This window comes from Oncorhynchus clarkii, chromosome 31 (assembly GCF_045791955.1).
Source record: "Oncorhynchus clarkii lewisi isolate Uvic-CL-2024 chromosome 31, UVic_Ocla_1.0, whole genome shotgun sequence".
Classification (NCBI taxonomy): Eukaryota; Metazoa; Chordata; class Actinopteri; order Salmoniformes; family Salmonidae; genus Oncorhynchus; species Oncorhynchus clarkii.
This window is the reverse complement of record NC_092177.1, coordinates 15,186,841-15,202,386: the sequence shown is the minus strand read 5'-3', so window position 1 is coordinate 15,202,386 and position 15,546 is coordinate 15,186,841. Positions and strand designations below refer to the sequence as shown.

General features: G+C 44.2%; 1 protein-coding gene across 1 annotated transcript; it reads left to right on the top strand.

Annotated features, from left to right (window-relative positions):
* Nucleotides 1-742: 742 nt before the first annotated feature.
* Nucleotides 743-14,680, top strand: LOC139390648 (tyrosine-protein kinase ITK/TSK-like). Its single transcript, XM_071137916.1, has 17 exons — nucleotides 743-996; nucleotides 1,245-1,349; nucleotides 1,499-1,580; nucleotides 1,803-1,934; nucleotides 2,408-2,445; nucleotides 2,563-2,714; nucleotides 2,865-2,930; nucleotides 3,060-3,114; nucleotides 6,527-6,606; nucleotides 6,856-7,001; nucleotides 9,534-9,608; nucleotides 10,975-11,143; nucleotides 12,314-12,530; nucleotides 13,152-13,216; nucleotides 13,435-13,553; nucleotides 13,686-13,843; nucleotides 14,405-14,680. The coding sequence occupies exons 1-17, from the start codon at nucleotides 859-861 to the stop codon at nucleotides 14,468-14,470; spliced, it is 1,863 nt and encodes a 620-aa protein (XP_070994017.1). The 5' UTR covers nucleotides 743-858; the 3' UTR covers nucleotides 14,471-14,680.
* Nucleotides 14,681-15,546: the final 866 nt, after the last annotated feature.

Genomic DNA, 15,546 nt, shown 5'->3' with positions numbered 1-15,546 from the left:
CCTTAATTTTCACCCACATGGGCCAGCCCCCTAACAACTCTAGTTCATCCAATGAGCTTCAGTCCCTCGCCATATGAGTGTCAGGTAGCAAGAGGCACATCATGCACACAGTAGTAGAGCGGGAGAAAGATGAATGACTTGGTGAACAAAACAACACATTTTCCAGGACCACTTTTGGCTCGGGAGCGCTACTTGCAGAACTACTGGCTAAAAAGTATACAAAAGTACCAGATAATATCTTTAAGTACCTTACTGTGATTGGGATCCATAATAAATACAAATATAAATAGCCACTGTTGCCAAAATAATGACCTTTCCAGCATTTTTATACATGCATGATGGGATATGAATTGCTAAATTAACTTAGCAACCACACCTATGTGGAATCACCTGCTTTCAATATACTTTATATCCCTCAGTTACTCAAGTGTTTCCATTAGTTTGGCAGTTACCTGCATAATAGCATTTGTTCAACTACAAATGTGTTTTAAGTGTACGTTTAGCCTAATTTCTGGGGAGAGAGCTGCTCAGGCCCTGTGGTTCTGTGCACCCATGCAGCTTGTGATGCTTCAACGTGTGTGTGTGTGTGTGTGTGTGTGTGTGTGTGTGTGTGTGTGTGTGTGTGTGTGTGTGTGTGTGTGTGTGTGTGTGTGAGTGTTGGTTTCTATCAGCCGTGCTCAAGGAAGTGGTTTACCTAGTGTATCTACAGCGGAAACTCACACGACACGAACTCCCATCACTCTTTTCCTTCTCTCCACTCCTCTATAGGTGTTCAGTCTAACTCTACAGCCCACCTCGCCATCTCTCTCTCTGTCTCTCTCTCTGTCTCTCAATGTTAGCCAGGTATCTGTGTTCACTATGCTCCCCACAGTAATCTTGAAGGGGACTCTCATCAAGAAATCTCAGCAGAAGCGAAGGACGTCGCCCTGTAATTACAAGGAAAGGTTCTTTGTCTTGGACACCCAGGACCTGACCTATTCTGAACAGCGCCCTGGGGTATGTACAATTTTTATTGTTAAATTGTGTGGCGTTTGTTTGTTTATCGATTTCTGTCAAGAATGACATTTAATGTTGAAATTAATTTACACTTTATACTTCAGTAGTCTAATTTTGAAAATCATATGTTGAGTTATGAAGAAATCTTGCTTTCACAGTGTATGACAGTTACTGTATGGGGGTTGTATTGTTTGATGTGAAAATAGAAAGTTGTGAAGATGTTGATAGAAACCTGTTTTCATCTTCAGAAAAAGCCCACCCAGAAAGGCTGCATTGAGCTCTCCAGGATCAAGTGTGTAGAGATAGTGTGCAGTGAAGCCCCAATCCCCTGCAGCAACAAGTACCCCTTCCAGGTAAGACCCCATAAGACAACTCATCTCTTCTACCGCTTCTGTCTAATGGAGGAATGCTAATTACTCACCATTGGGAACAGTTTACAATGACTTTCATTTATAAGCCATGACACTGTTTTTTTTTTAGATGTGCATAAATGTCTCAACAGGTTGTCCACGACAACTGCTACCTGTACATCTTCGCCCCGGACAACGACTGTCGTCAGAGATGGGTCCGGGCTCTGAAGGAGGGTGAGCAGCAGTTATGGGAAACATTCAACATCAGACCCACAATACCAATACCACAGAGCTGAGTTTGTTCATATATATATATATACCATGATATATATACCATAAGATTAGAAAAACAACATAATATGAAGAGTAGTATATCAACATTATATTATAAACTCTATGACACATTTGAGCCTCCATGTCTTACACTGTATTTCATTTCTCTCTCGTGTCATGAAGAGACCAAGTGCAACGCATTACTCCTGAAGTATCACCCCAACTTCTGGACGGAGGGGAGGTGGAGGTGCTGTTACCAGACAGAGAAGATGGCTACGGGGTGTCAGGAGTACGACCCTGTGGGATACGGTACAGGTATATTTCATTAGAAGAGTGCATTTCCCACACTCAATAAAAATTATAATTCGTATTATTATGTCTTACATATAACCATTTATAAATCCTATGAAAAGTTATTATTATTATTATGAAAACTGCCCGTAATGTGAATTTAACCCTCTATGGCCTATTGACGCACTGGTGTGTCAATGTAAGTAACATAATAATAAAATCTGTCAGTTTACGCTAGAGATGTGTTGTTTTGCATGGGCTGTGTCTCAATCCACCGCATCCGCCTTGTTCACCATTCTAGTGGAAGGTGGCAGAGCTACAACGCTGTTTGTCAGACCAGGAGACATCCCGACAATCAGTCTTCTCATGAACATTTCTGTAGCACACAAACTAATATGACCACTATTGAAAAGAGAGACCCTTAAAGTAACCCATACACACACACACACCCAACAGCTTAGACTTTTAAGAATTAACCACAAAATGCCCTTCTGTAGCTTCCAAGAAGCCTCTCCCTCCAACCCCGGACACACAGGTAAATATGCAGTATATGTCATGTCTATATACTTCACCGTGCCTGTAAACGTACAGTATGTTGCTTTGAGTCACATTAATGCTAAGGATCAGTGTTTCCCTTACATCGTGCCCGTAGCGGCGGCTCTCCGAACCGGGCCAGAGTGTGGTGGTTGCGCTACAGAACTACAGTCCCCATGGAGACACAGAGCTGCCCCTTCACAAAGACCAGGAGTACATCCTGACTGACAGCTCCCACCATGATTGGTGGACTGTACAGGACCACAGAGGGTAAGTAGAGACGACATGGCAACACTATTATAACCCTGTGACAACTCTGTGACAACCCTATGACATCTCTCTGAGCCTATCTGTAATATGTATTATTGGCTGTTTAGTTGTACACACCTACAGTGTTCATTGTGTCCTTTCCTTCAATAGAAACACAGGTTTTGTACCTTGCACTTATATAGCGGAAAAATCCTGCAACAACTTCAACAGATTTGAGTGAGTTGGATATATATCAAATACAATTCTCCTGACTATTTTTATAGTATAAGATAACAATTGTACCCTGTTATTTTATTTCAGACATCTGATTGGTCTAGGTTGATAATCCCCCTTCTTGTTTTCCAGATGGTACAACAAAGACATAACGAGAGGAAGAGCTGAGGAACTGCTGATGACAGAGGTAAAACAACGCCGACCTTCTTCAGTTTGGTGTTAAACTGTACTTCAGAAGGGAGAGCACAGACATAGTTTGGTGTTAAACTGTACTTCAGAAGGGAGACAACAACATAGTTTGGTGTTAAACTGTACTTCAGAAGGGAGACAACAACATAGTTTGGTGTTAAACTGTACTTCAGAAGGGAGAGCACAGACATAGTTTGGTGTTAAACTGTACTTCAGAAGGGAGACAACAACATAGTTTGGTGTTAAACTGTACTTCAGAAGGGAGACAACAACATAGTTTGGTGTTAAACTGTACTTCAGAAGGGAGACAACAACATAGTTTGGTGTTAAACTGTACTTCAGAAGGGAGACAACAACATAGTTTGGTGTTAAACTGTACTTCAGAAGGGAGACAACAGACATAGTTTGGTGTTAAACTGTACTTCAGAAGGGAGACAACAACATAGTTTGGTGTTAAACTGTACTTCAGAAGGGAGACAACAACATAGTTTGGTGTTAAACTGTACTTCAGAAGGGAGACAACAACATAGTTTGGTGTTAAACTGTACTTCAGAAGGGAGACAACAGACATAGTTTGGTGTTAAACTGTACTTCAGAAGGGAGAGCACAGACATAGTTTGGTATTAAACTGTACTTCAGAAGGGAGAGCACAGACATAGTTTGGTGTTAAACTGTACTTCAGAAGGGAGAGCACAGACATAGTTTGGTGTTAAACTGTACTTCAGAAGGGAGACAACAACATAGTTTGGTGTTAAACTGTACTTCAGAAGGGAGACAACAACATAGTTTGGTGTTAAACTGTACTTCAGAAGGGAGACAACAACATAGTTTGGTGTTAAACTGTACTTCAGAAGGGAGACAACAACATAGTTTGGTGTTAAACTGTACTTCAGAAGGGAGACAACAGACATAGTTTGGTGTTAAACTGTACTTCAGAAGGGAGAGCACAGACATAGTTTGGTATTAAACTGTACTTCAGAAGGGAGAGCACAGACATAGTTTGGTGTTAAACTGTACTTCAGAAGGGAGACAACAGACATAGTTTGGTGTTAAACTGTACTTCAGAAGGGAGAAGACAGACATTGTGGGCCTGATTCAATCAAAAAGCAAGGTTATCAGAATTACAACCAGACAAACTGAAACTAGAGAAAAAACATGTTTTTGTTATCCCTAAAAAAGTATAACTGTAAAAAATAGTGTTTTTTATGTTTGAAAATGAGATCATGTTTTGAATTTATCCAGAAAATTTGGTTACCGGATTTGATTGAATAAATTCCTGTATCTTGCCCCAGCAGCACGGATGCAAAAGCTGCGTTTTGCAAGATGCATGTCCACACGCACGCGCACACGCACACACACACACACACACACACACACAGAGTGAAAGATGACATTTGAAACAATGGAGTAGGTTGCTCAGGTCCAGGATTTCCTGTTGTAAATGTGTCATAATCGCTATTACAGACAGATGGTGTCAGTGGGAGGGTAGGGTTAGGGTTGTGTAGTGTGATGGTGGGAGGGAAGGGTTAGGGTTGTGTAGTGTGACAGTAGAAGGATTAGGGTTGTGTAGTGTGACAGTAGGAGGGTTAGGGTTGTGTAGTGTGACAGTAGAAGGGTTAGGGTTGTGTAGTGTGACAGTAGAAGGGTTAGGGTTGTGTAGTGTGACAGTAGAAGGGTTAGGGTTGTGTAGTGTGACAGTAGGAGGGTTAGGGTTGTGTAGTGTGACAGTAGGAGGGTTAGGGTTGTGTAGTGTGACAGTAGGAGGGTTAGGGTTGTGTAGTGTGACAGTAGGAGGGTTAGGGTTGTGTAGTGTGATGGTGGGAGGGTTAGGGTTGTGTAGAGGGTTAGGGTTGTGTAGTGTGACAGTGGGAGGGTTGTGTAGTGTGACAGTAGGAGGGTTAGGGTTGTGTAGTGTGACAGTAGGAGGGTTAGGGTTGTGTAGTGTGATGGTGGGAGGGTTAGGGTTGTGTAGTGTGACAGTAGGAGGGTTAGGGTTGTGTAATGTGATGGTGGGAGGGTTAGGGTTGTGCAGTGTGACAGTAGGAGGGTTAGGGTTGTGTAGTGTGACAGTAGGAGGGTTAGGGTTGTGTAGTGTGACAGTAGGAGGGTTAGGGTTGTGTAGTGTGACAGTAGAAGGGTTAGGGTTGTGTAGTGTGACAGTAGAAGGGTTAGGGTTGTGTAGTGTGACAGTAGAAGGGTTAGGGTTGTGTAGTGTGACAGTAGAAGGGTTAGGGTTGTGTAGTGTGACAGTAGGAGGGTTAGGGTTGTGTAGTGTGACAGTAGAAGGGTTAGGGTTGTGTAGTGTACCAGTAGAAGGGTTAGGGTTGTGTAGTGTGACAGTAGGAGGGTTAGGGTTGTGTAGTGTGACAGTAGAAGGGTTAGGGTTGTGTAGTGTGACAGTAGAAGGGTTAGGGTTGTGTAGTGTGACAGTAGGAGGGTTAGGGTTGTGTAGTGTGACAGTAGGAGGGTTAGGGTTGTGTAGAGTGATGGTGGTAGGGTAGGTATGGGTTGTGTAGTGTGATGGTGGTAGGGTAGGTATGGGTTGTGTAGTGTGATGGTGGTAGGGTAGGTATGGGTTGTGTAGTGGGACGGTGGTAGGGTAGGTATGGGTTGTGTAGTGTGACGGTGCTAGGGTAGGTATGGGTTGTGTAGTGTGACGGTGGTAGGTTAGGTATGGGTTGTGTAGTGGGACGGTGGTAGGGTAGGTATGGGTTGTGTAGTGGGACGGTGGTAGGGTAGGTATGGGTTGTGTAGTGTGACGGTGGCAGGGTATTATGGGTTGTATAGTGTGACGCTGGTATGGAAGGGTTAGGGTTGTGTAGAGTGATGGTGGTAGGGTAGGTATGGGTTGTGTAGAGTGATGGTGGTAGGGTAGGTATGGGTTGTGTAGAGTGATGGTGGTAGGGTAGGTATGGGTTGTGTAGAGTGATGGTGGTAGGGTAGGTATGGGTTGTGTAGTGTGACGATGGTAGGGTAGGTATGGGTTGTGTAGAGTGACGGTGGTAGGGTAGGTATGGGTTGTGTAGAGTGATGGTGGTAGGGTAGGTATGGGTTGTGTAGTGTGACGGTGGTAGGGTAGGTATGGGTTGTGTAGAGTGACGATGGTAGGGTAGGTATGGGTTGTGTAGTGTGACGGTGGTAGGAAAGGGTTAGGGTTGTGTAGTGTGACAATGGGAGAGTAGAAATGGTGTTGTGCATTTCAAGCTCCCGTCCATTCGGGAGTCTCACTGTGCTATCTTGTCAAGCCTTATTCACATAATACCCTAAGTAGAGATTGAAAATATTGACTATGATATGACATACAACAAATTCAACGTAATGAACTCAGCAGATGGCTTGAATTATAATTCATTTTTTCTGACGATTATGATTTATCCTACTCAAATGAAATGTTGCGTTTGTTTGTGCAGGGTAAGGAAGGAGCCTTTATGGTGCGAGACTCCAGGCATGCAGGCGTCTACACTGTTTCCGTCTTCACTAAAGCCCCAGGGTAACTACTGCCTGTTTCAGCCATGTCGCTCAGCTTCAATGACAGTCAGTTAAAGGGATGATCTGTGATTGGTATTTTGACATCCCTAGCACTGTCTATGAATTTGAGAGTGGTTACATATGTCCAGCCCCATCTCTCAGCTTTTTATCAAAACAGTGGTGGGTTGCCTGTTTGTTATTGTTTGAACTGCATATTGCACGTTTAAAGAGTTTGCTATGGCATAGTGACATGATGATCAACCACGTTCAGATCCAACGGGCAGAAGAACCCGCGGGTGAAGCACTACCAGATCAGACAGTCAGAGGCAGAGGAGACGTCCAGGTTTTACCTGGCAGAGAAATACCTGTTCATGACCATTCCTGAGCTCATCCAGTACCACCAACACAACGCTGCAGGTACCTAATGCATCTGTTTACAGCCAGGCCAGTGTGACCTATTTGGATTTGTACCCAGGTCGACTGTGTTTGTTAGTCCGTTGAGATAAAGGCATCTTCAGGGGTCATGTAAGGTTCCAACAGCATGGATCTTCCACAGTAGAGAGGGAGATGGGAGATGAGTGTTAATGTAGTGTGAAATCCTGTAGCTCCCAGTGGGAGGAGCTATAGGAGGACGGGCTCATTGTAATAGCTAGAATGTAGTCAATGGAATGGAGTCAAACACCTTGTTTCAATGTGTTTGATCTGTTAGGTACCATTCAATTTATTCCAATCCACCCATTACAATGAGCCCGTATAGCTCCTCCCACCAGCCTCCTCTGTGTGAAATGGTTCTATACATTCTATGGTCCAGATGTTCTCCCCTTTGTATAGGGTACAATCATTTTCTTAGTATAGGGTACAATCGTTTCCTTAGTATAGGGTACAATAATTTCCTTAGTATAGGGTACAATAATTTTCTTAGTATAGGGTACAATAATTTCCTTAGTATAGGGTACAATCGTTTCCTTAGTATAAGGTACAATCATTTCCTTAGTATAGGGTACAATCATTTTCTTAGTATAGGGTACAATCATTTCCTTAGTATAGGGTACAATAATTTCCTTAGTATAGGGTACAATCATTTCCTTAGTATAGGGTACAATCATTTCCTTAGTATAGGGTACAATCATTTTCTTAGTATAGGGTACAATAATTTCCTTAGTATAGGGTACAATCATTTCCTTAGTATAGGGTACAATCATTTCCTTAGTATAGGGTACAATCATTTCCTTAGTATAGGGTACAATCATTTCCTTAGTATAGGGTACAATCGTTTCCTTAGTATAAGGTACAATCATTTCCTTAGTATAGGGTACAATAATTTCCTTAGTATAGGGTACAATCATTTCCTTAGTATAGGGTACAATCATTTCCTTAGTATAGGGTACAATCATTTCCTTAGTATAGGGTACAATCATTTCCTTAGTATAGGGTACAATCATTTCCTTAGTATAGGGTACAATCATTTCCTTAGTATAGGGTACAATCATTTCCTTAGTATAGGGTACAATCATTTCCTTAGTATAGGGTACAATCATTTCCTTAGTATAGGGTACAATCGTTTCCTTAGTATAGGGTACAATCATTTCCTTAGTATAGGGTACAATCATTTCCTTAGTATAAGGTACAATCATTTCCTTAGTATAGGGTACAATCATTTCCTTAGTATAGGGTACAATCATTTCCTTAGTATAGGGTATAATCATTTCCTTAGTATAGGGTACAATCATTTCCTTAGTATAGGGTACAATCATTTCCTTAGTATAGGGTACAATCATTTCCTTAGTATAGGGTACAATCATTTCCTTAGTATAAGGTACAATCGTTTCCTTAGTATAGGGTACAATCATTTCCTTAGTATAGGGTACAATCATTTCCTTAGTATAGGGTATAATCATTTCCTTAGTATAGGGTACAATCATTTCCTTAGTATAGGGTACAATCATTTCCTTAGTATAGGGTACAATCATTTCCTTAGTATAGGGTACAATCATTTCCTTAGTATAGGGTACAATCATTTCCTTAGTATAGGGTACAATCATTTCCTTAGTATAGGGTACAATCATTTCCTTAGTATAGGGTACAATCATTTCCTTAGTATAGGGTACAATCATTTCCTTAGTATAGGGTACAATCATTTCCTTAGTATAGGGTACAATAATTTCCTTAGTATAGGGTACAATCGTTTCCTTAGTATAGGGTACAATCATTTCCTTAGTATAGGGTACAATCATTTCCTTAGTATAGGGTACAATCATTTCCTTAGTATAGGGTACAATCATTTCCTTAGTATAGGGTACAATCATTTCCTTAGTATAGGGTACAATCATTTCCTTAGTATAGGGTACAATCATTTCCTTAGTATAGGGTACAATCATTTCCTTAGTATAGGGTACAATCATTTCCTTAGTATAGGGTACAATCATTTCCTTAGTATAGGGTACAATCATTTCCTTAGTATAGGGTACAATCATTTCCTTAGTATAGGGTACAATCATTTCCTTAGTATAGGGTACAATCGTTTCCTTAGTATAGGGTACAATCGTTTCCTTAGTATAGGGTACAATCATTTCCTTAGTATAGGGTACAATCATTTCCTTAGTATAGGGTACAATCATTTCCTTAGTATAGGGTACAATCATTTCCTTAGTATAGGGTACAATCATTTCCTTACTATAGGGTACAATCATTTCCTTACAGCAACATTCTACAGAGGAAACTGCCTGTAATATAAAAGTTAATGTGTTATATTGTTAAAGCAGAACAGCCTAAAGCCTCTACATTATCTAACTACCGGTATATGCACATTTAGTTTTGATTTAGGTTTGTTGTGTGTGTGTGTGTGTGTGTGTGTGTGTGTGTGTGTGTGTGTGTGTGTGTGTGTGTGTGTGTGTGTGTGTGTGTGTGTGTGTGTGTGTGTGTGTGTGTGTGTGTGTCTGGTCTCTGCAGGTCTAATCACTCGACTGAGGCATCCCATCTCTCAGGGTAGAGAGAGCTTTCAGAGCCCTGCAGAACTCTCAAAAGGTCAGAGGTCGACCTGCTGCTCCTGCCTCTAGGCAGCCAGCAACCATTTTATTTGGTTATTGATTATAGTTACCATAGAGATAGTTAGAGGACTAATTTTTGTAACCGTTTGATTATAGCGTCTGTAACAGCAGGGCTGTCTATACGCAGTCCTCTAACTATCTCTATGGAAGTTACCTAACCCTGAATTAATGACAATTACAAAGCTCAAACACAAAGCAGATAACACACCAGGTACGTATGTTATCGATAAGTTACTTACTGTATAATAAAGATATGCTTATATGTTATAGATAAGTTACTGTATAATAAAGATATGCTTATATGTTATAGATAAGTTACTGTATAATAAAGATAAGATCAAACATAACAGATGCATGATAGTGAGAATTGGCATGTGTTTTGCTACTCTAAAAGCATTTGGACTGGGATGACATTAGTGGTGATGTAAGATAGACCTGTGTGATGAGGTACCCAGGTTTAGCAGCCAATAGGTAGGCAGCTCCACCACACCCTGAAAACGTCCAGACAGGAGGGACTACCTGGAGGAGAATGTGGCAGACAACCACAATGTACCATGTTGTGTTCAGCTTTGATGTATCTTCCAATAATTGCATTAGTATGTCATTATTACCTCTGCACTCTCTCTCCCCTTCCACCCTTCCTCTCCCTTCCCCCTCCCTCTCTCTCCCCTTCCACCCTTCCTCTACCTACCCCCTCGCTCTCTCTCCCCTTCCACCCTTCCTCTACCTACCCCCTCCCTCTCTCTCCCCTTCCACCCTTCCTCTACCTTCCCTCTCCCTCTCTCTCCCCTTCCACCCTTCCTCTACCTAACCCCTCCCTCTCTCTCCCCTTCCACCCTCCCTCTCCCGCTCTCTCCCCTTCCACCCTCCCTCTCCCTTCCCTCTCCCTCTCTCTCCCCTTCCACCCTCCCTCTCCCTTCCCTCTCCCCCTCTCTCCCCTTCCACCCTTCCTCTACCTACCCTCTCCCTCTCTCTCCCCTTCCACCCTCCGTCTCCCTTCCCTCTCCCTCTCTCACCTTCCACCCTTCCTCTACCTACCCCCTCCCTCTCTCTCCCCTTCCACCCTCCCTCTCTCTCCCCTTCCACCCTCCCTCTCTCTCCCCTTCCACCCTCCCTCTCTCTCCCCTTCCACCCTTCCTCTACCTACCCTCTCCCTCTCTCTCCCCTTCCACCCTCCGTCTCCCTTCCCTCTCCCTCTCTCCCCTTCCACCATCCCTCTACCTACCCCCTCCCTCTCTCTCCCCTTCCACCCTCCCTCTCTCTCCCCTTCCACCCTCCCTCTCTCTCCCCTTCCACCCTCCCTCTACCTACCCCCTCCCTCTCTCTCCCCTTCCACCCTCCAGGTCAGTGGGAGGTAGACCCGGCAGAGCTGATCCTGGGTGAGGAAGTGGGCAGCGGTCAGTTTGGCCTGGTACTCCAGGGGCGGTGGAGGGAGCGCAGGGTAGCTGTGAAGATGGTCCGGGAGGGAGCCATGTCTGAGGAGGACTTTAAAGAGGAGGCCAGGGTCATGACGTAAGTGGACTTTATAGTGGAGGGGGGGGGACATCTTAGAAGACACCCTATTCCCTACATAGTGGACTTTATAGTGGGGGGGGGGGGGACATCTTAGAAGATACCCTATTCCCTACATAGTGGACTTTATAGTGGGGGGGGGGGGACATCTTAGAATATACCCTATTCCCTACATAGTGGACTTTATAGTGGGGGGGGGGGGTACATCTTAGAAGATACCCTATTCCCTACATAGTGGACTTTATAGTGGGGGGGGGGGGGACATCTTAGAAGATACCCTATTCCCTACATAGTGGACTTTATAGTGGGGGGGGGGGGGGGGACATCTTAGAAGATACCCTATTCCCTACATAGTGGACTTTATAGTGGGGGGGGGGGGGGTACATCTTAGAAGATACCCTATTCCCTACATAGTGGACTTTATAGTGTGGGGGGGGGGGGGCATCTTAGAAGATACCCTATTCCCTACATAGTGGACTTTATAGTGGGGGGGGGACATCTTAGAAGATACCCTATTCCCTACGTAGTGGACTTTATAGTGTGGGGGGGGGGGGGGCATCTTAGAAGATACCCTATTCCCTACATAGTGGACTTTATAGTGTGGGGGGGGCATCTTAGAAGATACCCTATTCCCTACATAGTGGACTTTATAGTGGGGGGGGGGGTGGACATCTTAGAAGATACCCTATTCCCTACATAGTGGACTTTATAGTGGGGGGGGGGGACATCTTAGAAGATACCCTATTCCCTACATAGTGGACTTTATAGTGTGGGGGGGGGGCATCTTAGAAGATACCCTATTCCCTACATAGTGGACTTTATAGTGTGGGGGGGGGGGGGGGGGGGCATCTTAGAAGATACCCTATTCCCTACATAGTGGACTTTATAGTGTGGGGGGGGGGGGGGGGCATCTTAGAAGATACCCTATTCCTTACATAGTGGACAATTTGTAACAAGGCTTTGTCTCAAATTACACGCTGGACCCGTGCTATGTAATGACCTACTTCTGATCTGTGTGTGTGTGTGTGTGTGTGTATATATGTATGTGTGTATATATGTATGTGTGTGTGTGTGTGTGTGTGTGTGTGTGTGTGTGTGCGTGTGTATATATGTGTGTGTGTATATGTGTGTGTGTGTATATGTGTGTGTGTGTGTGTGTGTGTATTGCAGGATGCTGTCCCACTGTAAGCTGGTACAGCTGTATGGTGTGTGTACCCAGCATTCTCCCATGTGTCTGGTGTTTGAGTTGATGGAGCAGGGCTGCCTGTCAGACTACCTCCGAGCCAGGAGGGGGCGTATGTCCCAGGACACCCTACTGGGGATGTGTCTGGATGTCAGTGAAGGGATGGCATACCTGGAGAGCAACAACTTCATCCACAGAGACCTGGTAACCCACCCAAAGACCTGAACATATGTGTTTATGAGCGTGTGCATGCGTACGTGCTTGCCTGCGTGTGTTTATGAGCGTGTGCATGCGTACGTGCTTGCCTGCGTGTGTTTATGAGCGTGTGCATGCGTACGTGCTTGCCTGCGTGTGTTTATGAGCGTGTGCATGCGTACGTGCTTGCCTGCGTGTGTTTATGAGCGTGTGCATGCGTACGTGCTTGCCTGCGTGTGTTTATGAGCGTGTGCATGCGTACGTGCTTGCCTGCGTGTGTTTATGAGCGTGTGCATGCGTACGTGCTTGCCTGCGTGTGTTTATGAGCGTGTGCATGCGTACGTGCTTGCCTGCGTGCGAGTGAGCTTGTTTAGTCACAATTTATCTCAAGTGCATTTCACAAATCTCAACACATTTTACAGAGAAAATGTAAATTAATTTATAGAACGAAAACACAGAACAGCTTAGAAAGGGTTGTTTTACCTCACTGGTCACAGCATCAAGGAACTGGAAGACATCTCTGCTTGGTTAAGGCCTAGATGGATTTTCAGTGATAATGGACTGTATAGAATAGAAGATGGACAAACTACTGCAAATCATAAGTGTGTGTTCTGAACCCAACCCTCACAGGCAGCCAGAAACTGTCTGGTCTCCTGCAACAACGTGGTGAAGGTGTCTGATTTTGGAATGACCAGGTGAGTTTGTGACAGACTGGTTGATGCCTATTGATAAAGGCCAGAATATATGGTGATTCAGGGTGAAGACTTGAACCTGTGACCCACCCTAACAGGGAAACTACCACCGGTGTGTTAAAGGGTCAGACTTCTCTACAGGGGGCACTGTGTATCTATACATGGAAGCTGCAGAGACGCACACAGATAACCGTGTGTCCTTCCCTGTCCTGTCCTACCAGGTTTGTTCTAGATGACCAGTACACCAGCTCTCAGGGCTCTAAGTTCCCCATCAAGTGGTCTTCTCCTGAAGTCATCAAGTACTGCAAGTTCAGCAGCAAGTCTGACGTCTGGTCCTTTGGTAGGTTTATTTATCCTCTCTGAGACCGTCGTGCATGGTCAGACATTGAGCTTCTTCAACTTAGAAAATGTATACTAGAGGTATGATGAATTAATGTTGAATCCTCTCCTCCCCTCCTCACCTCTCCTCCAGGTGTGTTTATGTGGGAGGTGTATACTGAGGGGCGTCTGCCCTATGAGAACCGGTCTAATGGTGAGGTGGTGGAGGCCTTGAATGCAGGCCTGAGGCTGCTGAAACCCAGACAGGCCCCAGAGGCTGTGCATCTCCTCATGGAGTGGTGCTGGAAGGAGGTGGGTGGGAAGGACCTACCTGGTTCACACCTGTACTGTTAGGGTAGTGTGGGTGGGTGTGTGGGTGGTTAGGGTGTAGTGTGGGTGGGTGGGTAAGGTGTGAGTGGGTGTAGTGTGTGTGGGTGGGTAAGGTGTGAATGGGTGTAGTGTGGGGGTGTGTGTGGGTAAGGTGTGAGTGGGTGTAGTGTGGGGGTGTGTGTGGGGGTGGGTAAGGTGTGAATGGGTGTAGTGTGGGGGTGTGTGTGGGTAAGGTGTGAGTGGGTGTAGTGTGGGGGTGTGTGTGGGGGTGGGTAAGGTGTGAGTGAGTATAGTGTGGGGGTGTGTGTGGGTGGTAGGTTGGTTCACCTGTACCTTACTGATTCAGCCTGGTAGGTTGGTTAACCTGTACCTTACTGATTCAGCCTGGTAGGTTGGTTCACCTGTACCTTACTGATTCAGCCTGGTAGGTTGGTTCACCTGTACCTTACTGATTCAGCCTGGTAGGTTGGTTCACCTGTGATCTTAGTGCAGCTTGTGTTTTAAGCATAATGTCTTGTGATTGATCTGTCTCTTCCTGTGTAGAAACCAGAGGACCGTCCATCCTTTGCTCTCCTGCTGCACGAGCTGGCCTCTCTCTCAGATCTCTGAGCCTGAATGGACAAGCTATTCAACCAAACCTAGTCTGCTAACTAGCTATCCGGGGTAAATCATGGAAGAATAATTTGCTCAATAAAACTGAAGATACTATACAAAAAATACTTAGCTAGCTGTATTTATGTTATTTATTAATTTCCTTCTAGTTTCTATTTCTTACTTTTTTTTATAGCAACCATCTTTTTTATAAAATGAAGAAGTCTACTTCTCTCGTGTCATGATTTCTTGTTTCTGTCTATTGTGTTTATTAGTTGTCTCATAAGCTTACTGTTTGATTTCCCTGTCTGTCGTTCCAAGTCTGACTGTCCATCACAACCCATTTACTCACATGATGTCATAATGTAGGCTATTCCCATCACCCTTCTACATAGGTCCTTAAGCACTAGGATCTTTGTATAGCAGGCTCCTGCCGTCCGAAAACGAAATAACCACAATGCATAATATTCATAATAGTTCACTTGTCAATACAGTAATTGTAGGTGGTTTTAATGTATCCAGGGTTCTCAGGCAGATGTACACACACACACACACACACACACACACACACACACACACACACACACACACACACACACACACACACACACACACACACACACACACACACACACACACACACACACACACACACACACACAAACTGAGCCTTGATAAAGTATGAACGTATTCTAAGTATGTGGTTCCTGACAGCCCTACATGCCTGCTCTGGTTGCTGTGACAACGAGGTCTGACTGGGTACCCATACTGGCATAGTAATACCCTGTCAGGCAGAGAGTATACACAGAATTACATATAGGAACTCTGTGGGAGTATAGATAGACATGATAGAATAGATAGATAGATATAGGTTGACATATAGATATAAATATACAGTAGATAGAACGTCACCTACAGAGAAAACTCCATCCAGTAAACAGTTTTAGGCCTATTCTACTCAACCAACCTCTATATACAATCCATTGTAAGTTGACTGAACTAAATTCTACAAATATTTTCTTTACTTCTAAGAACACCTGTGTCTATAAAATAGCACACTAGGCCTATACAGTCCTGTCAAGGACGCTGTAATC